Here is a 21,976-nt window from a genome sequence, read left to right on the forward strand (position 1 = left end):
AATGCTCATATTGGATTTCTCCTGAATAGCTTAGAAGTTCCTGTGGCCTTTGCTTTTCTGACAGAGGGGAATGGGAAAGCAGAGGGACCGTCTTACACAGGGGAGCAGGCCCAGTTGTCCCCACTGAAACAAAATAGACCATTCCATGGGGTAGGTCTGATCAACACAATGACTCTGTTTTGTACACTATGTTTATTTGTCTGTGGCCTAACCAGCTGTCCCACCATGAGGCCCATGAGCATCAAGAGCTGAGGGCTTGCTTGCGCTGGCATCGCCTCCAGGACGAGCTGCAGAACTCCTCTGAGGAGATGCAGGTGTTAAGGTAAGGTCTCACGCTTCTGTTACCTTCTCTGGCTCTGCCTCCCCTCCTTTCCTTCACAATCTATCCAGGCTGTCTGATTAAATCGGCTGTTTCCTTTTTAAATCAAATCGGGCTGGAGTTACTCATCCTCCCAGGGATGTGACTGTTATTTTTTAAGTCTTTCAGGGTGTGGGTTTTTTATTTGCCTTCTGACATTTTCCTGGTGTCTCTATTGAAGGAAGGAAAAAAAAAAAAACCTAGCATGAGGCCATTTCCGGGACTAAAATTCTTCGTTTGAAGTTCTAATAGTCACTTTATGTGGCGGCTGCTGATGCAGAAAAGGTTGGGGTTTGGCAGCCTGGCAGACAGTAACCCCTTAAAGCCAAAGGAGGGAAATAATTCTGTAGGAAAATATTGATTGCTAAGTGTTTAGTAGTAACAGATGTGCCTGTCAATGGGGCCCGTTGTTTCAGATGTGGCCCAGCAGGAAGCTGCCTCTGCCTTCCCCAGTGCAGTAGGAGGATTCTACTCCCAACTCCTGAGTTTTGTGTTTAGAATGTGGCTTGTGGCACTTGCTGGATTGCTTCTTGCCATTCCCCCCTTCCCGCTCCCCCCCCCCCCCACCGCCCCAACCAGCCTCTGCTCCGTGAAATTTTCCTTCACTACTCTACACTAGTTGTTTATTTGAAGCCTTGTGCCTAGACCCCAGGAGCACAGAGGTTACTATGACAACAGAAGCTTCAATCCAGCCCCTCTTGAGTAGAGTCAAGTATTTGGAATCTGTATTCATAAGGATGCCAAGAGCATGCCATCCAGGAATTGCCCCCTTCTCCTTGCACTGTTTTAGATCACTCCCCACTAAAGTCAGTTTGTGTCCCTCCCTTCCTACCCTTGGCCCAAGGCCTGCTTTGAACATTCTGCAATTTTAACTTGTTTTTAAATAAGCACCTCCACCCCTCTAGCCTAGCAGAAACTTACCAAGCTGGCTGCACCCCAGGGAGCGATGCTGGCTGGCGCTTTTGTGCAGTGCTACACACTTCCCACGGAAGTTCCCTAGGCTTGCACGCTAACCATGGCCTCCCAAGCTGACTCATCCATTGTTTAGGAGAGGCAGCTGGAGCTGCTGCTAAGTGCAGCAGACTAGAGCTAGGGAACCTGTGATCCACCCCAGAACCATGAGCCTGCATCTGTCCCCTCAGCTAGCATTCACCTAACCAGCCAGGACCCCCCTACCCTAGCCAATGTGGACGAGGTTCCTGCTTTCTACAGAGCTTCCACTTAGTGGGGATATTGTTGCATGCACTGACTAGTCACAGGTGATGAGCATGCAGTAGCAGGGATTGAACTCAGGGCCTCATGGAGGTTAGGCAAGTATTCTACCACTTGAGCCACCCACCCAATCCTTTTGCTTATTTATTTGTTTTGCTTTTTTTGGTGGTTGTTGTTGTGTTCCTAACTTTGCCTAAGCTGGCCTCAAATTCAGAATTTTTCTGCCTCCTGCAAAGATGGCATTTACAGGTGTGTGCTACTATGCCTGGCGTGGTTGGTGATTTCTGAACTAATTGTAAGGTTTCAAGACTGAGCTGAGCACATGCTCAGCCTGGCAGAGTGAGGAACACAAAAGCCTGGAGACAGGAAAGCTTTGAAATGCTTTGAGGACAGAAAGAATGGCAGGGCAAGGTAGGCAAGCAGGAGCCTTACTCCAAATTCTATAGAGGCATCATGGGGTCTTCAGTGTGGAAGGAGCATAATCTGTAGTGTGTGACAATGCTGTTGTGTGGCTGGATGGAATGGGCTGCAAGCAGCAGATAGAAAACAGAGAGTAGAATTAGAGTGCTGCAGTGGTCCATGCCTTGGGGCAGTAGATCTATTGAGCATGTGTTTTGATGGTACAACTGGCAGATCTTTGTTGAATTGAAAGTACAAAAGAGGATACTGAGGTTATCCAGAATGTGGTGTGTGTGTGTGTATGTGGTGTGTGTGTGTGTGTGTGTGTGTGTGTGTGCGTGTGTGTGTGTGTGTACGTGTGTGTGTGTGTGTGTGTGTATGTGTGTGTGTACTAGGGCTTGAACTCAGGAGCAGGGTGCTGGCCCTGAGCTTTTTCATTCAAGGCTGGCTCTTGACCACTTGTGCCACACCTCCATCTCTGACCTTTTGGCGATTGAAGACAAGAGTCTCATGGACATTCCTGCATAGGCTGGATTTGACAGTGTGAGCCACTAAGCACTTGAGTTTGTTGGTACCTTTTATTGAGAAGATAAAGACTGAGAACTGTCTTTAGAGGGGGGGAAAAACACCAAAAGTTCCAGTTTTGCATGTGCTAAGTGTTAGGAAAACGGAGGAGAATGGAAAAGGAATAGACCAGACTTGATTGTCAACAAGCTAGGACTGTTTATTGCCTGTGAGGGGAACAGACCTTCCCGTGGGTTTGGATTTTGGGACCGGGTTATATGGGTCTTAACAAGGAAACAAAGGAATAAATCAGGCTATAATTACTAGAGGGGGGAGGGGGTGGGAGCACCAGGTACTTTCAGTTAAGTCCAGAATGGAATGTCTCACCTGGAGTGACTGGGACTTTCAGCCAGGCCTAGGTTGGTATAACCTGCCTGTGGACAGGCATGTGACCAGGCCTGTTTGTGTACTTGGTGTCTTGCTTGACCCGAGGGAATAAGGTGGAAGTCAGTCCTTCATACTTCATCTTTAGATACCTAAAAAATTGGGCCAAGACAGGAGAGGCAAGTCCTTCACTAAGTGTAAGATGTCAAATTTTCAAAATTGTGAACTTAATGGATGTGAAAAGTAGGAGCCATTCAATCTGTATAAAACTTAAAATTCAAATCACTATTGAGAAAAACAAGCAAGAAGTCGGAAGGAAGACAATCAGGGTGTGTGGTAATCTCTGTGTGTAGAAAACCGCACAAATGAGGTCACAGAGAAGGAGGTGAGATGGTAGGAATGGTGTTGGATGTTGCTGAACACTGGAAATAGTAAGAGAGAAGTGACCTTCAGGTGGGACCATATGAAAGATGGTGGTGATCTTGACATTCTTGTATTTGTTTTTGCATAGTGGAGAAGAGAGCCAGATCAGGAAGTAGAAGTAATGCGTATGAACTTGGTTGTTCTGACTTGGAAGCATTGCTGGGGAGATCGCAGGTGAAGTTTACTTTTGGGTGTGTGTACGGAGCTCCAGATACATGCTCAAATGTGAGCCATTCGACTTGTGTACATTCCTCACCTCCCAGATATAATTTATCGAACTAAGAGGTCATCTTCATTTCTGTGTCTAAGTCCCTCATATTTCTGCTTTTATATGATAATGGTCTTTTGGTAATGGTTAGTGGTATTGTTAATTATTAGTCGTTGATGAAAGGCATTCCTAACTCTTTAAGCAAGTTAGAATGCCCCCTGAAAAGTCTGTTTACCTCCAAGGAGAACCTTGTCTCTGGTTTCATAGAGCTGTGGTCAACCTAAGTTCAAATTCTTTTCCTTTGTGAGTGCAGTTGGGAGAAAGGATACAGTATTTTTAGACCTTTGTAATAGGGGGGGCTTACCATGATATTTTTCTTTGTCTTAATATTCAGAAATTGTGTTTGCCTAAATTTAGGCATAAACAATTGCATTTGAAAGACCTATTGCACATCAGCATGGAAAATATTCTTATCAGATGTGCTTACAATGAGGAGGAAATGTTTCTGAATCTGCCTGAAATTATGCAGTCCACATTTGATTAGCTCTTACCCTCTAGAATTCTCCCTTAAATGGGCACAAAGAACCTAGAAATTATTGAGAGAAGAAAACAAAACAAAAAAAGAAGCAGAGTTGTAAAAATTGGCTCTCGGATTTTATTTTAATATGCAAATGAAACCCCAGAAAGAAGTTCTTTAAAACAATACAGTAATCAGAGATACTATCTTCTCTCTTTTATTTTTTTAAAGATACATCTTGATGGACCAAGAATAATTTAAAGTCTTTATGTGTATGTTGATGGATTGTTCCATTGGTGGCCAACACAATGGTAACTGTAGGTCTTTGTGTAACTTAGTTTCTTGTCTCTGTGACAAAATATCTGATATAAACAACTTAAAGGAAAAAAAAATTTGTTTTGGTTCATGGTTTCTGAGGTCTCAGGCCATGATTGCCCAGCTCTTTTGCTTTGGACCTGAGGTAAGGCATTTCAAGGTGACCAAAGCATAGCAGAATAAATAAGTTCATTTCCTGGTAGACAGCAAAAGAACCAAAGAGAAGCAGAAAGGGCAAGTTCCAGTCAATAATGTATGACCTCCTTCCTACTAGTGGGTCCCACTTCCTAAATCTTATACCACTTCCCAAAATAGCACTACCAGCTGGGGACCAGGCCTCAATACACGGTTGACACTTCATATCTAGACCATAATAATCTTTTCAACATGGTTGACCAATCCATCCTTCAAAAATTCTTTCTTCTTTCAGCATCTGTGTGATACAATCTCCTGATTTCCTGCTACCTCACTGACTGGCCCTTCCCCATTTCTCTTGCTGGCAGTTCAGCATCATCACTTAAAATGTCTTGAGGTTCAAAAAGATTGACAAATGTGTTCAGCATCGTAAAGCTGATAAAGAACAGAACTGGCATTAACCTCAAGGATTCAAAGTATTCTCTTCCCTATACCACATCCTTCTTTTCAAGGAATTCAATTTATTTTACGTTGTACTAAAAGTTACAGTACTCCAGGTATTCTTGGACTTTGGAAAGACATAGTGACAGATATGGGTTGGACCAGCATCCTGATCTTCTAACACGTGAAATCATATGTCTTATTTCAAAAGATACTAGAAAAAAAAAGAAAACACAACATTAATATTTGAAGTAGGTTATTAACAAGGTGAGAAGAGAAGGCTGCAACTTTGGTGCTGAGTTATTAACCTCAGTAATTGAGCATATTGTTTTCTGTTTGTGCCTTTTATGCAGCCAGTGTTCAATCATATATCCCATCAAATGTGTCTGATTAACTTTGTTGTTTGATTTGTACCAAATGCATCTTAGATTAACTTAGCGATCTATAACTTTCATTTGGTTATATTAAAAATAACTTGTTCTTCTTCACCTTTTCAGCCTCTCTGGCTGGGGAGTCTGCAAAGTGACTACAGGCTTCAGAAGTGATTTGCTCAGAGTTGCAAAATGTTATGGGTCACACTAATGATGCCATGATTTTATGCATTTATCAATTATTAAAGATGTCTTTCCCATATAAGACCCCAGTGGCTCTCTCTAGACTCTTCCCTCACCTCTCAACAGCTCCTGGTAGAGAAATACGATCTTCTTGTTCTTTCCTGCTTGTCCTCCATTGCTCAGATCTGTCCTGTTTTCTGTACTGACCCCCACCTACAAACTCTACTTTTGATCACTGTAGCATTGAGGCTCTTGCCAAAGAAGATGCTGAGGTGGTGAAGGCTTCTGAGAGCTCCTTAGCCCCGCCCCCACGCCTCTAATCTCTAGGGTACAGCTGAATTCTGGCAGTGTCTCTAAGTGCTTTCGGTTAGCATTTGCTGACAAGCCCCCGATGGAAGAGCTACAGTGGCAGGGTCAGAAGAAATCTCTGTTGGTTTTTATTGTTTGTGATTTATTATTGCTTCCTCTTTTTTTCCCCAATTCATTGTTAAAGTCAAGCTCATGCTGAGAAAACGTTAGAATATATCACATTAAGGAGGTGCTGACAGGCACGAGTCTGATGTAGTTCTTTCTCTGAGCTGCTGTCTCCATAGTTGATACAACGCTAGATAAATGTGGACATCTTTTCCTACCTTCCTCATGAATGCCTCACCTTATAGTTGCAAAAACATCGCTTAATAACAGAGGGAAACCCCATGTATGTAACTCCATCCATGGCTAAAAGGAAAGGGCAAGCTACAAATGTTCTGTGAATTTGCATGGTGCCGGAACCCTATGTATCTTGTTTAAAATCATTAAGACGTTGTTCGTAAGTCTTAGTCAGTTCATTAAGAGTCTTATTCTCTTCCATTGCAAGTTTCACCTTGAAAGTTTTTCTCAAATTTTCTATTTCTATTTTTGGAAGCTCATAGCAGTCTTCCAACCCAAGTATGTTGGACACACCCATTACCAGTGGCACAAGCCAACCTCATGGAAAAGCTGTCCAGAAGCCTGGGGTGCTGTCCATTTCAGAGTTGTAGTCATCAACTGCCCCTGTGTCTTCAGGTCTAAGTTCCATAGGGGACCCAGGAGATCCCATCTCTCCTATCTGCTTAATTCTAGCCTCTCTTGCATCCAATGTTGATTCCAGACCATTCCATTTCTGTTTCTTACATCCTGCCTACCAGTAAAATTGGGCCATTAGTCATGTTCTCCATTAGGTTCTATGGATACCTCTATACCTATAGTTACCCTGATCTCTCAGCTATTCAAATGCCCATCAATCTTCCTGTTCCAAAGGTGGAGCTAGGATAAATATGCTTAACATGGACAGTAGAATTTAACTGTCTGCTGTGAGGAGGAAGAGGAGGGTGAATATAAAGACCAAGATCAAATGAAGCACCTGTCATTTGGGGCTAGAGACTGAGTGCTGTCCTATTCTGTCAGGGAGAATAGTAGCTCCTTTTGGGGCTGCTACATGTATAACAATAGTGAATGAGCCTAGAAGAGCAGTCCAGAAACCTTAATTTAACCACAGGAGCACCTTTCCTTTACGAGATTACAGTAGGTAGGGTTTTGTTGCTCACCTTGAAGGGCAGACAATCTTGTGTGTGTCTGTAACTATTAGGACTTGAACTTGAGGTCTGGGTCTTGTCCTTTAGCTTTTTCCTCAAGGCTAGTGCTCTAGCCACACTTTTACTTCTGGCTTTTTGGTAGTTAATTGAAGATAAAAGTCTCAAAGACTTTCCCACCCACACTGGGCTTTCCTGCCCAGGCTGGCTTGGAGCTGCAATCCTCAATTCTCAGCTTCCTGAGTAGTTAGGATTACAGGCATGAGCCACAGGTGTGAGCCACCTGCACCCTAATGATGTCTTTAAATTACACTGATCGAAGTCAATTATATCCATATATTTTAATACAGCATTTGTATCTGAATTTAATTGCCTACACTTCATTGATCAATACCATCTTATTTTTAAGTTTAAAGCCTATAGGTTTCAGCCAATTTAAGGGACAATCTGTTGATTCCAGAGGAAAATCATTAGGGGAGGAAAACTCCAGAAGTGAATTACATTGTCATGGCTTCCCTTCAGGCCTCTCATGCTGGTCATCTTCTCTCTTTACCTTTACCTACTCACTGCTGTAATATTGAACTCATCTACAGTGGCACAGGTCTAACACACATTCAAGCTAGAAGCCCAGAAACTCCCATTCCTCTCCTCCCTTCCCTTCTCTTCCCTTCCCTTCCTTTTCCTTCTCTTCCCTTCCCTTCCCTTTCTTTCACTCTTCTTCTGAGAACCATCCTAACAACTGCTAATTTTACCTACAATACTTCTCTACCCTGAAGACCACTATTTGTGTTTAGAACTTTTTTGATCCTTACTTGTATCACTCCAATTGTTTCTCTACCTCTAGTCATTTTGGAGAGAAGGAAAGGCCTCTGGGGTTGATCCCTATGATCCTGTGCATGTTAGACAAGGATTCTACCACTGAGCTATATCCCCAATCCTTTTTACCTCTGGGAATGCCATTTTTTCATTGCCACTAAAGAACTCTCCTTAAAACAATGATCCTGCTACGGTCTTCCTTAAAAAATACCCCAGATCTCCCCCTCACCAACAGGAAAAACTTCAAGCTCCTTGGCATGCATGCCAAGGCCCTACCCAATGTCACTTCTATCTGCTTTCCTGTACCATCACTTGTAATTCTTTGCTTTACCCTCTGCCAACCCAAATAGGTCACAGACTTTTCTGTGTTAGTCAGCTTTGACTTCCGTAACAAGATACCAAAGACTCAGTGACCTAGACAAGAGAAATTTATTTTCTCATACTTCTAGAGGCTAGAAGTCTCAGCCCAAGATGTTGGCAGGTTTCGTTTCTCCTGAAGCCCCTCTTCCTAGGCCTAGATGGCCACCTTCCTGCTGTGTCCTCACATGGTTTTTCTTCCATGTGCATCCCTGACGTCTGTCTATATATTCAAATCTCTTCTGAGAAGGACACTAGTCAGATTAGGACTTACACTGATAACTTTGTTTTAACTTAACCACCCCTTTGAAACACTCCATGCTCAAAATACAGCCTTATTCTGAAGTTCTGGAGGCTCAAGCTTCAATGTCTAAATTATGGAATATACAACCCAACCCATCTGTCCTTCCACCTTCCCTTTTCACCTCCATGCTTTTTTCCCCGAGTTGTCTCTATTTAGAAAATCCTTCCTTTACTGCATCATTATGACTCAGCACAGATGCTACTGCTTTTCAAACAAGTTCAACTCTACCCTAAGAAAAACTAGTATCTTTCCTTGGAACCTCCCAGAGCCTTTGTGTATCTCCATCCTTTAATAATCACTTTATTTTAAAAAGCCATATTCAATGAGCAATATTTGATCACTCATGACCTACAACAACAGAAACTTCAATTTCTGTCTCCTGAGCTATCATCATTTGGTACCCAGGAACAATGTCTTGTTTATATCTGGTACCACAGTGCTTGACAATGAAAGGGTACTTCATAAATGTTGAAAAAAAAGAGTGCTATAGATATAAACTCTGTCTCTGAAGCTTTCTGTATATTATTTTGAGAGTTGAAATATTGATCACAAGCTAGTAGACAGAGCCTAACCTCTATCCCTCAGAGTTCTAAGTCCTGAGAATTTAATATTAGAAGGCTTTGTTAGAAGAGGCTGTGGAAAGCATGTACAGCATAAGCTGGGATATAAGAAGGGGTAGCATTGACATTGATGTAGGGTTGGGAGGAAAAGGGTTCGAGGAGTTAATCCTAGTAGCATAAACATAAACAATGTAAAAGTGGATATTTCAGTGAGGATGGGCTTGCTAGAGAGGACAGTCTCCTCATAAATGTGGAAGACTGAAAGTGGCCAGGTGAAGATGGACTAAGTAATGGAGTTTTTTAGATGCCCCTAATGAAGAGCTTGTCTGTGACCATCGCAGCAACGAGAAGTTATTTCATGTTCCAAGAAGGACATAATGAAAATGGAGTTTGAAGGAAGATTACCCAAGCCTTTGGGATGACACAAAATCAAAGAAGAGAGAGACTTAAGAGGCCAGGTGGAATTAGGTAGCTGTCTCAGGAATGAGGCTGAGTTCAGAAGTGCTTCATTGGCCTAAGGCTTTGACTAAGGGAGTTGCTCATTTAGCACTATTCAGAAGAGATTGAAGAAACTGAGCTTCAAAGAAGGTTCTGTCTGTGACTACACATAAAGATTGACCCTGTAGAGGAACTGGTGAATTTGCAGCCTTCATAAAATTTGCTATGGCTTTGAAGAGTGTGAAAGGCTCAACTCCTATTCTTCTGCAGCTGAGGTCTAGTTGATTTTTGCCTCCTTTTAGAGAGATGTCATCTGAGGATAGAGGGCTAAGTCTGCTCCACAGCTCAAGAGATTTCTAGTTTTAACTCATTGTGGTAACACGGGGATTCCCAGAGTAGGCCTAGAATCTAACTTGCTTGGATATAAGTCTTGATTCTATGTAACCTTTATAGAATTACTTAGCTACACCAAACTTTAGTCTTCATGCTGTATAGCAGGGCTAATAACACAATACAGTCTCTACCTTATAAGTGGGTATGAGGAAGAAATGCAATGAATACATACAAATAATTTCAACTATATATATATTAGCTTAAGCTCTAAGAAATTGCCATTTTGTAGGTCTAAGATGATTATTAACAAGGAATATTCCTATAGTTTAAGTAAATATTCATATGTTAGTTGCTATCACCTGTATTCTCCAATACCTGGAGAACATTTGTCAAACAAAAGACAGAGAGCAGAAGGATGCAGCTGACTCTCTTTCCTGGCTTGTTCTGCTTTCCTAACTGCTCCCTTCTTCCTGTCCTGAGTCCCTGGAGCTGGCCTCTTCTTTCAATATCTCCTCTTGGGGGACCACACAGGGCCTCCTGTTCTGGTCTTGTTACCATCCCAAGCCTGGAAATACCTGCCTCTCTTCTTGGCAAACATTAACTCACTGGAATGTTCAAGAAGTAAATTTTCCTAAGACACCAAGAGAACTTTTTTTTTAAGTACAAGAATGACTGATTGAAAATGAAAAGGATAGGATTAAAGAGGGGAAATCTGAAAGTTAAACAAAGATGCTCAAACTAATAGCTTGGGGTAAGAATTCAGTTGGCAGCACTTCTAAGACTAGGGGGAGCCTCATACCTTCCCGGAACCTACTTCTGATCTAACCTCTCAGAAGGGCCACCCTTGTGTCCCCTCTGGCTGTGCCTCACGAAGTTCCCCAACATCTGTTCCTAATCTTACCACAATCTTCAGAAAAAAAAGAGTTCTTGCCTCTCTGGCCTTTGACAGTCCCTACCTGAGCTTCTGACCACTAGTACTGGCCTGTGGCTCTCTAAAGGCCTCCACATCTGTATCTTGAAATTCTCATCCCTCAGGCCTTCTACCATATTTTCCCTGCTCAGTGTTCTTAATTGGAACCACATATACCAGCAAGCTAGCTGTGAAGAATGCTTCTACCCTTTAGAGATGGAAAGATGCCATGCTCATGCCAGCAGTGGCTAAAATATGTTCAAACTCTCAGCTAGTCAGAAACAGACTGCCCTTTCCTGTTTCAAAGGCCAGTGCCAACTCCCTGAGCTGTCTCTTCAGTTTCTATTTCCTGTGGGAGGGGCCCCCTCCACCTGCAGTTTTTTTTTTTTAAAACAGCAAAGATGACAGACATGTCCTGCACAGTTGAACTCAACTAGCCTTGCTTCTTCATTTTCTAAAACATTGCGTGGTTATTTCTAAGGGAGAGGAGACAATTCTCCATGGGCCCCTAAGTACTTACAGTATGTGGTACATCATTCTTTGTGTTAATATTTAGTCGTGTTTCTTTTTTTGGGGGGGTCCGGTTGTGGGGTCTGAACTCTGGGCCTGGGCGCTATCCCTCAGCTCTTCAGCTCAAGGCTAACACTCTACCACTTGAGCCACAGTGCCACTTCCGGCTTTTTTCTTTTTGCTTATGTAGTGCTGAGGAATCAAACCCAGGGCCTCAGGAATGCAAGGCAAGCACTCTACCACTGAGCCACCTTCCCAGCCCTAGTTGTGTTTCTTAAATACAGGAAAACATATGAAGTAAAGCAGCTGATAATTATTGCTTAGTTACCCATGGTACTCTCTCCCTATCTCAAATAGAGGTACATAATAGGAAAACCCAGTTTAGAAAACTGTAAAATTATATTTACACCCCATTAGTTCATTACTCAAAGATAATCATTTTCTTGTGAATCTTTTTTTTTAATGTTGGCAGTTTGGGGATTTCAGTTCAGGACCTTGTACTTGTAGCAACCATTTTGCCATTTGAGACACACCCTTTTATATTATTATACTTATGTTTTAGTTACCTTATAGACATGCTCTAGTTTTTGGCTTTTTTTTTTGCCTGGATTGCCCTTGGACTACAGTACTCCTATATATATCTTCCATATATCTGAGGTTATGGGCATGTACCACAACATATTGCTCTTTTTGTTTGTTTATTAAGTTGTTTTGAGACTGAGTCTCACTGTGCAGGTCAGACTGTTTGAACTTACTGTGTAGCCTAGCCTGACAAACATATGATCCTTCTCTCTCTACTTCCCAAGTGCTGGGATTATAGGCATATGTCACCACACCCAGAGGCTCTGGTAGATTTCAGAAAATAAATTTTATAAATATATATTTATAGTTCTGAATTGCTACTCCACTGTTAGCCTATGAAATAGTCCCCAAAATAGGATTCATATCTACACACCACTCAATAATAGTTCATCCTTCTTTTACCCATCTTAAGGATACCATATCCACACAGCCATTCAGAGGAGGTGATATATACATTATAGTCTTGGTTAATCAATGTTAGTTTTCCTTTGGAATAATTCTTTTTTTTGGGGGGGGGGAGTCCGGTCATGGGGTCTGAACTCTGGGCCTGGGCGCTGTCCCTCAGCTGTTTAGCTCAAGGCTAGCGCTCTACCACTTGACCACAGCACCACTTCCAGGTTTTTTCTTATGTGGTGCTGAGGAATCGAACCCAGGGCCTCAGGCATGCAAGGCAAGCATTCTACCACTGAGCCAACTTCCCAATTCCTCCTTTGGAATAATTCTTATCCAAAGAATGCTTTCTTATATGCTCCTAAGTTTATTCTGCCTTACAAAATAATGGCTTACTGAGTGTGGCCTACAGTCTTATCATTTACTTTGTTTTTTGACTAAGAGTTTTGACCCAAAGGGCTAACAAAAACAATGAAATATTCCACTGGGCCTGCTGCAAGACAAGAGAGAAGGTTTTCGGGCTAGATGCTATAATCCAATTTGTCAGAAATCTTTGCTCCTTTTTAGTCAATGGTTGAGCAGAGAAAGGATAACACAGACAGACTGTACTGCTCAGCATTGTACTTCTACAGAATTGCACCTCCAGTCCTCTCCTGGGCAGTTCAGCAAGAAAATACAATGAAAAGTATACAGATTGGAAAGAAAGAAGTAAAACTTACTATTTTATATAGTACAATCTTGTACATAGATAAACCTAAGGAGTTCTTCAAAAATTATTGGAACTATTCAACAAGTTCAGCAAAGTTGATTGGAAACAAAATCAATATACAAAAATCAGTGTGTTAGAGGTTATTTATTCACTCTGATGCATCATTTCCTAAAAAGTCATTTCCAACACCTTTACCAACAGTGGCTTACATAAAATCTGCACAGAAATGTCTCAAGTGATCCTCCAGGCCCTACAAGTGTATCAAGATTTAAACACTCCCAACACATGGGGTATGTCCCAGTTCCGGGTGGGGGGTGGAGGGGGAGGAGGGTTGACTGTGAGAAGCACAGTCAGGTCTATGTGAAAAGAGCCCACTCCCCTGAGAGTTCTGAGACATCACTGAGTGACAAATGGATTATTATGAATTCGCATCAGAGGAGGAGCTGGAGAGCTGTTTGTGACCCCCCCTCCCCCTCCCCCTCCCCCTCCCCCTCCTCCTCCTCCTCCCCCTCCCCCTCCCCTTCCCCCTCCCCCTCCCCCTCCCCCTCCTCCTCCTCCTCCTCCTCCTTCTCCTCCCCCTCCTCCTCCTCCTTCTTCTTCATGATTGCTACCACTTTCTGTAACTACAGCAACTTTGAGAATTGTACCTTACTGGAAATCACCAGCCTGTGTATGGTTGTGTCCTTCCTCCTACCCTTACTCCTGTCTTTGGCTTTGTCCAGGGAAGGGCGGGCAGCTGGCTCAGACTTTCTAAGTTTGTTCCTTTGATAGATGGGTGCTCCAGGTTTCTGCCCCATGGGGGAAAAAGGATGTTTCAGCCACAAACCAATTCATTCTTCTGTTTCAATGTCAAAGTTAAAGGAAACTTATATTGAAAAAAAATCAATGTGTTAAGCCTAGGTCTGGTGGCTCAGTCCTATAATCCTAGCTACTCAGGATTCCGAGATCTGAGGATTGAGGATCAAAGACAGCACAGGCAGAAAATTTTGTGAGTTGGTTTTTTTTCTATCTCTGCTTAACCAGGAAAAAGCCAGAAGTGAAGGAGTAAAGGAGTGGCTCAAGTGGTGAAAAGCAAGCCTTGAGCAAAAAAAAAAAAAAAAAAAAAAAAAAAAAAAAAAAAAAAGCATGAAGCCCTGAGTTCAAGCCCAGTACCAATACCAAAAAACCAAAACAACATCAACAAAAAAGTTTTGTTTCTATTATACGCTAGCTATTATTTGAAAGCAAAAATGAAGAAAAACTTATTTATAGTACAATAAAAATTATATTCATTTAGGAATAAATTTAATGAAGTGCAACACATACTGCAAGCACATGGGTCAAAAAAATTAATGACTTAAATAGGCTGGAAGACATCTGTTTGTGACTTGGATGCCTTAAAAGTTTTAAGATAGAAATACTTTCCAAACTGATCTAATGGATCTAATGTAATCTCTGTCAAAATCTCAGTTGCCTTTCACAGAAATAGATAAACTGATCTTTAAATTCACTTTAAACATGCATGACACTGAGAATATTCAAAACAATCTTGAAAAAGGACAATGAAGTTGGAGGGATCACACTTCTTAATCTCAAAATTTGCCACATAACCAGGAGCCAGTAGCTCACCCCTATAATCCTTGTTAGAGATCCAGAAGATTGTGGTTTAAAGCCAGCTTAGGTAGAAAAGTCTGTGAGACTCCATGTCCAAAAACCAGCAAAGTGCTAAGCTGGAGGTATGACTCCAGTGGTAGAGCACCACCTGAGCAAACAAGCTGAGCAATCCAAGGCCCTAAATTCAATCCCTGGTACTATAATAAACAATTAAACAAAAGATACATTACTAATAGTTGCAATATTCACAAGCCAAAGAACGAAACTGGACCCTCTGCTTCATACCATGTATGAAAACTAGCTCAAAGTTGTTCAAAGACCAAATGTATGACCTAAAATGGTAAAACTAATAGAAAAAAATACATGCAAATTTTATGATCTTGGATTAGATTGTAATTTCTTAGATATGACACCTAATGCACGGAACAGCCAAAGGTGGGGAAATCAATAAGTTGGACTTCATCAAAATATAAAACTTTTGCATTTCAAAGGACTCTTTCAAAAGAAACTAAAAAGACAACTTGGGACTAGGATGTAGCTCAGAGGTTCACTTGCCTAATATATACAAGAGTCAACTAGCACCACCACCAGAAAAAAAAAAAAAAAAGGCAAGCCAGGTACTGGTGGTTCATGCCTATAATCCTAGCATCAAGAGGGTGAGATCTGAGGATCATCATTCAAGACCATCCCAGGCAGGAAAGTTCAGGAGACTCTTATCTCCAATTAAACATCAAAGGCTAAAGTGGGTGTCTGTGGTTCAAGGGTGGAGCACTTGCCTTGAGTGAAAAAGCAGAGGGCCAGCGCCCAGGCCCTGAGTTCAAGCCCTTGCACTGTCTCTCTCATACACATACAGACACACAGAGATAGAGAGACAGAGAGTGAATATTTGCAAATCTAATATTTGACAACAGATTCATATTCAGAATGCTTAAAGGCACTTAGAGCTCAACAGTAAAAAAGAGTCCAATTAATAAATGGTCAAATGATTTAAATAAGCATTTCTTAAAAGAAGATATAAAAATGGTCAACAAACACATGATGTGCAACATTATTAGTCATCAGAGAAATGCATGTCAACACCATAATGAAATATCACTTCACACTTACTAGGATGTGAATATCCTATGAATATTACTAGGATGACTATAATAAAAATGAAAATAATAGCAAGTGTTATTGAGAATTTGGAGAATTGGAACCCTCATACAGTGTTTGTGGGAATGTAAAATAGTATATAGTGCAGTTACTTTGAAAACATCCTGACAGTTCCTCAGAAGGTTAGACATTGAGTTGCTCTATAACCGTGCAGTTCCTCTTCTAAATAAATACCTAAGAGAAATGAGGATATAATTCTATGCCAAGACCTGTTATAGAGGAATTACTCATAATAACCAAAAGTTAACCCCAGTGTCCATCCACAGATGAATGGCTAAAAAAGGTATATTATAGCCATAAAATGAAGAATCACTGATCAACAGTAAAAGGGAACGAAGTAATAACACAGAGTACAACATGGCTGAACCCTGAAAACAGTATGCTACAAAATATCATATGTTGTATGATTCCTTTTATATAAACTGAATAGAATATGCAAATATAGAGAGACAAGAAGTAAATTGATGGTGAAGAGAAGACTTAGAAGTACCTGCAAGTGAATATGAAATTTCTTTCTAGGGTAATAAAAGTGGGCTGGGAAGATGGCTCAGTGGTAGAGCGCTTGCCTTGCATGCATGAGGCCCTGGGTTCGATTCCTTAGCACCACATAAGCAAAAAGAAAAGAGCCGGAAGTGGCGCTGTGGCTCAAGTGGTAGAGTGCTAGCTTTGAGCTGAAGAGCTGAGGGACAGCGCCCAGCCCAGAGTTCAGGCCCCACGACCGGACCAAAAAAAAAAAAAAAGTGTTCTGGGATTAGCTATTGATGATTGGTATACAACCGTATTAATACACTAAAACACAGAACTACATATTTTAAACGGCAAATTTTATATGTGTATTATCTGTCTCTCTCTTTATGGTGGTACTGGAGATTGAACTCAGGGCCTTGTGCTTGCTATACAAGCACTCTATCATTTGAGCCACATCTCCAGCCCTTCAGTTTTTTAAAAGGAAAGAGATTGATGGAAAGCAGATGTTCTTTGCTATTTACAACCTGTAGCCTAGCTGAGTTGAATACTACTACATCCTCTGAATGAGAGATGGAAGCAGAGAGGGTAGAGGGCAGTTGGTGATGTTGGGGTCAAATGAGTCTCCAGTATCAATACTATGTCCTCCTATGTTTTAGGAAGACATCTCCACAGGCATTTTGGAATAACACTCCCACATTGTGATGATTCATTTCCTCAAGACAATCCCTGAAGTCTGAGCATATGTACGCGAGGCTACATCTTCTCACTTTCCATCCTATGCTATTCTTTCCATTCTCCTCTTATATATAATTCTGGCTATTTGTGCACTATCAACACATACAGGTCTTTTTAGTAAACTAAATATTCCAGGAGTGTTCCATTATTAACCATGGAACATTTGTTAACCATTGGACATTTTGGTAATTTGCTTACACAAGCAATGCTGCAACAAATGGTCTGACACAGACCATGCACAGCATGTGAAATATAAAATCTAAATGGGACACAGTGGCCAATAAGATTGGAAAGAGATCTACTCTCGACTCCTCATCCTGTTGTACATCCTGCTATGTGTTAGGCTGAAAACTAGGCAAGCCTTCCACTTCCTGCCGCCTTCACGCTAAGGGCCATACTGTTCACCACAGTGGAGGGAAAATCCTCATCTCCCACAAACCATCTGCTCCTCTTTGATTCTTAAGCTGAGGCCACCTTTCCCATTATCTCAGCACATAGCACTGTACCTGCTGTTGGGGTTCAAACCATGCTTCTAGCCATCTCTGGTAACATGAAGCTGGTATTTGTCTCATTTGTTTCTTTCTAAGATGAAGTCATGATTTCTGGTGGGTTTTTTTTTGATAACTCAGTACAAAAAAAAACCCTTCCATTTTTACTCTTTCTACTTTTGCATCTTACAATTTTTAGGCTTCCTATATTCCTGAGTTCTGAATGCATATTGCATGCAGACTGACAGACAGCCCGGGTTTCATTATAATTACTTTAATCCTGAAAAGAGAAATGTGGTCATGAGGATATCAATTCAGGTATATTACACTCTCCCCAAAAATAACATTGTAAAAAGTATAATAAAAAAACCATATGGTTTCTTTAATTCTATAAGTTAATTCTATCACCTAATATATGTGCTTTAATTCAGTTCAATTGATTTTATTTTTATGCCAATACTAGAGCTTCAATTCAAAACCTCAAGCTCTTGTTTAGTTTTTTCACTCATGGCTGGTGCTCTACCACTTGAGCGACACCTCCACTTCCAGCTTTTTGGTGGCTAATTGGAGATAAGAGTCCCCCAGATTTATCTGTCTTAGCTGGCTTCAAGCTATAATCCTCAGCTCTTAGCTTACTTGATATCTAGAATTGCAGGTGTGAGCCACTGGCACCTAATTAAATTTAGTTACTTTAAAAAAAGAATCACTCTTAAATCTGATTTAGAAAAGCCAAGGCTATGTGACAAGCCTATTGACTATTGGAATGAATAATGATTCTTTTTCCCTAAATGCTGCAACTTAATCAATACTGGTAGGCTATTTGATTTCTTCAAATCACAGATTCTAGTTAGAAGGGACCTCAACATGGTCTTGTCTAACCTTCCCTATCCCACATGGATGGCCTCCAATCTCCTTCTTCAGTGTTTCTCGACTCCAAATCTCAGCCAAGAGGCTGAGTTTAGGATGGCCTTCTTGAGACGGGGCTGGAATATGCCTCCTCTAGCCTCAGCCCCATCTTTGTAGCTCTTTCCTCCAGAGTTGTACAAGCAACACCTTCCTGCCAAAATAATCCACCTATCTGAAGGTAACTGACTTTCATTTTCTGACCAATAAGTTATGGGATTTTTTGGTAAGTTTGTTATACTTGTCACAAGCATGGAAAAACATTTGCCTTCTTGGGCCTGGCCCATGATTGCTGTTCGTTGACAAGAGTCTTCTCTCTCAATAGGATACTTGCCCAGAGCAGCAACCTGAAGCACACTTGTGACAAATGAGTTGGATCATCTAAAAAAGAAAGACAAAAGCTGGGTTCACTCACAAGTGTATTTTTGAGCTCAATATCTGTTCTCCTTGTCATGGCATGTTACCTTGATTCTTTCTCCTTGTTCCTATGGTTTTGTTTTTATGTTTGTTGTGGTGGTAGGTTTTTTTTTTCCCCCAGTACTGGGGCTTAAACTCATGATCTGAGCACTGTCCCTTACTTTTTTTTCACTCAAGGCTAAGGGAAAAGGGGAAGTCTCATGGCCTTTCTTGCCCAGCGTGGCATCAAATTGTGATTCTTAGATCTCAGCCTCCTAAGCAGCTAGGATTACAGGCGTGAACCATTGACACTTGGCCTTTTGTATGTGAGTGTGTGTGTTTATGTCAGTCCTAGGGCTTGAATTCAGGGCTTGGGTGCTGTCCCTGAGCTTTTTAGTTCAAGACTAGCATTCTACCACTTGAGCCACACTCCACTTCTGACTTTTTGGTGGTTAATTGGACATTAAGAGTCTCACAATCTTTCCTACCTGAGCTGAGATCCTCATATCTCAGCCTCCTGAGATTTCAGGTAGGATTACAGGTGTAAGCCACCAGTGTCCAGCTCTTTTTTTTTTTTTTTTTTTTTTTTTTTGTCGGTCGTGGGGCTTGAACTCTTGGGCCTGGGCGCTGTCCCTCAGCTCTTCAGCTCAAAGCGAGCGCTCTACCACTTGGGCTACAGCGCCACTTCCGGTTTTCTGATGGTTTATTGGAGATAGGAGTCTCACGGTCTCTCCTGCCCGGGCTGGCTTTGAACCGCGATCCTCAGATCTCAGCCTCCTGAGTAGCTAGGATTACAGGCGTGAGCCACCAGCGCCCGGCTTCCAGCTCTTTTTTTTAAAATCTCCTTAGCATTCATTGAGTGCTTTCTATATATGCCACTGTTCTAAGTATCCTAAAAACATTATTTAAATTAATTTGTATGTTGGTCCTTTATGATAACTGTAAGTACTAAGGTTCTATCTTTCTCCCTGACTTGTAGATGAGGAAATAGGTGCAGAGATGTGAAACTGGTCACCATGTTTACACAGCTAAGTGTCAGGGCTGATCCAATGACCAGGGACACTGACTTGAGAACCCAGCTCCACAGTATTTCCCATTTTAAATCCAGTTCCTCCTATTGATCCAACCTGCCATTGAGCTTACTTTTTGGAAGCCGTATCAGTTGCCTCTTCCTGTGTATTGGGTTTATAGACAATTTAATGTGCTACACTCTTTCCATAGGTAATCCATTGGGTTTTTTTTTTGGCAGGGGGTGACGGGGGGGGGGGGTGTTGAGCACTGTCCCTGAGCTTCTTTTGATCAAGGCTAGCACTCTACCACTTAAGCCACAGCTGCACTTCCACTTTTTTTGGTAGTCTAGTAGAGATAAGAGTCTTACAGACTTTCCTGCCTGGGCTGGCTATGAACCACGATTCTCAGATCTCAGCTTCCCAAGTAGTGGGCATTGAGCCACTGGCCCCTGGCTTAAACCATTTATTTTTAAAATCTCCTAATTCCTACTGAATATTGATTTCTTATTAATTGGGTCTCTTTTTAGCCTCTGGTAACTAGTTTTTATTTGCTTGTTTGTTGTAGTACTAGGGTTTAAATACAAAGACTTGCACTTACTAGGCAGGTATTGTAGTATTAGAGCTATGCCCTAAGACCCTTTTTTGCTTTCATTATTTTGGGAGTAGACTTCCATTATTTTCATTCAGGGCTGGTCAGTCAATGATCCTTCTATCTAAGCATTCCCTGGCTTCTTGTTCGAATGGAGTGTCACTGACATTTGCCCCAGCTGGCCTCAACTATGCTACTTTTCTTGACTGTCTGTGGGTCAGCCAGGTGAACTCCCAGCTTCAGCTCATGTGCAAATACGTTAAACCAGTAAATCCTCATTCCTTAGGCAGAGTCCTGAGGACTCCCCTTCAGGTTATAGCAAATAATTAATCCACACTCTTGGAGTTCTGCTTTTATGAAGCCTTGAAACTACTACTTAGACATTCACTAGCATACACCATGGCATCTATTCTGCTAGCTGCTTCACTAGCATGTCACCGGGTGTTTCTGCCCTGGCCCTTGGGGCCCCATGCTAATTCCTGTAGGTCATCATTTTTCTTCTAAAAGCTCACAAACTATTCAATAATTTCATGATAAATTTGCCTCATCTCCTCTAAATTCCCACTTTCTTTGCAAACTAGGTGTTTCTCTACTTCTATCACCTCCTTTCCCACTGTCTCCATGATTTAATCCCCCATGCAACCTGTGATGTCAGAGCTGTGGTCTGTCCCTCCACCTGCTTGGAATGGTACGGGATAACAAAGACCTCATATCTGTGCCAGACAACAACAACTCCACTGCAGAGCTTGTCTGGCACAGATAGCTTAAAACTCATTCTCCTTGGCAGAAAAATTGAAGCAAGCGAGAGCCAAGTAGTGCTGTCACCTCTCAACAGCCTTGACTTCTGGAGGCTCCCGTGCTCATATCAAATGCCCTTGGTGTTGTCCTGAGCATTTTCTGTTAGCATCAGCTCATTCTGAACCATTGCCTTCCTGGCAATAAGTTTTCCTAATCTCTCATGTTTGGTTTGGGTCTATTTTCTCTCCATTCATCTTCTGCATGTGTCTTTTGAAAGTTCACCCCAACCAGAAACTCCCTGGGTAGTCAAATTGGATTCCATGCTCTCGACTTTCCTTTCTGTCTCCTTTGAAAAATGTATTCAAATCATCTATTGTGATGGCTAGCATGGAAATATGGTGATCAGATGATTATGTTAATCTGTTCCTAGATTTTTTTCTTGTTTAAGTTTTTTCCCTGTTAGAATGTAGTTTCTGATTTATTCCCATTCCAAACCTGATATTATTAGTTTTATAGTGATGCTTATTGCTTTTCTAAGTGTCTTTCACTTTCCTACCAGCATTCCAAAATTTGTGGTGTTCCTTTGAGCTTTCCACAATTGTGCCTGCTGTATCACCTTTTTTTTTTTTTTTTTTTAGCAGCTGACCTCTCTTTCCTATAGTGCCAATCACTGGCTCATTGGCCTTCCTCATTTTCCTGTGGCTCCTCAGAGAGATGCCTCCATCTGTCTTAAATCATCTTGGCAATTGCCTTTTTCAACACCAGAGTGCTAGCCCGCTGTGTCGGCTACAGGATAATGGTCCCATTGGGGAAAGTCCTTCATGTCCAACCACTGTTGAATCCATTTTGAAAAGCTCACAAACTTGCCAGTGAACAGTAGCTCAGATACAAAGTCAATTTATTAGTTAAACATGTCCATAATCCTTTCTCCAGTCCTCTGGCGGCACTACAAGGGCTAATTAGTAGCAAGCTTTCATAACATACATTTTATG

At 41.6% G+C, this 21,976-nt stretch overlaps 1 protein-coding gene across 4 annotated transcripts in view; it reads left to right on the top strand.

Moving 5' to 3' along the window:
• Aopep (aminopeptidase O (putative)) overlaps positions 1–21,976 on the top strand; it is a 342,923-nt gene that overhangs the window by 190,167 nt on the left and 130,780 nt on the right. For 3 of the 4 annotated variants that reach the window (XM_070033698.1, XM_070033701.1, XM_070033699.1), the window contains one exon: positions 216–322. The exons of the other annotated variant lie outside the window; for it this stretch is intronic. In XM_070033698.1, the coding sequence (XP_069889799.1) occupies positions 216–322 (107 nt within the window). The remainder of the gene's footprint in view (positions 1–215; positions 323–21,976) is intronic. 4 annotated transcript variants of the gene reach the window in all.

This window comes from Dipodomys merriami, unplaced genomic scaffold (assembly GCF_024711535.1).
Source record: "Dipodomys merriami isolate MVZ:Mamm:240054 unplaced genomic scaffold, mDipMer1.0.p SCAF_22, whole genome shotgun sequence".
In the NCBI taxonomy this organism is placed as follows: domain Eukaryota; kingdom Metazoa; phylum Chordata; class Mammalia; order Rodentia; family Heteromyidae; genus Dipodomys; species Dipodomys merriami.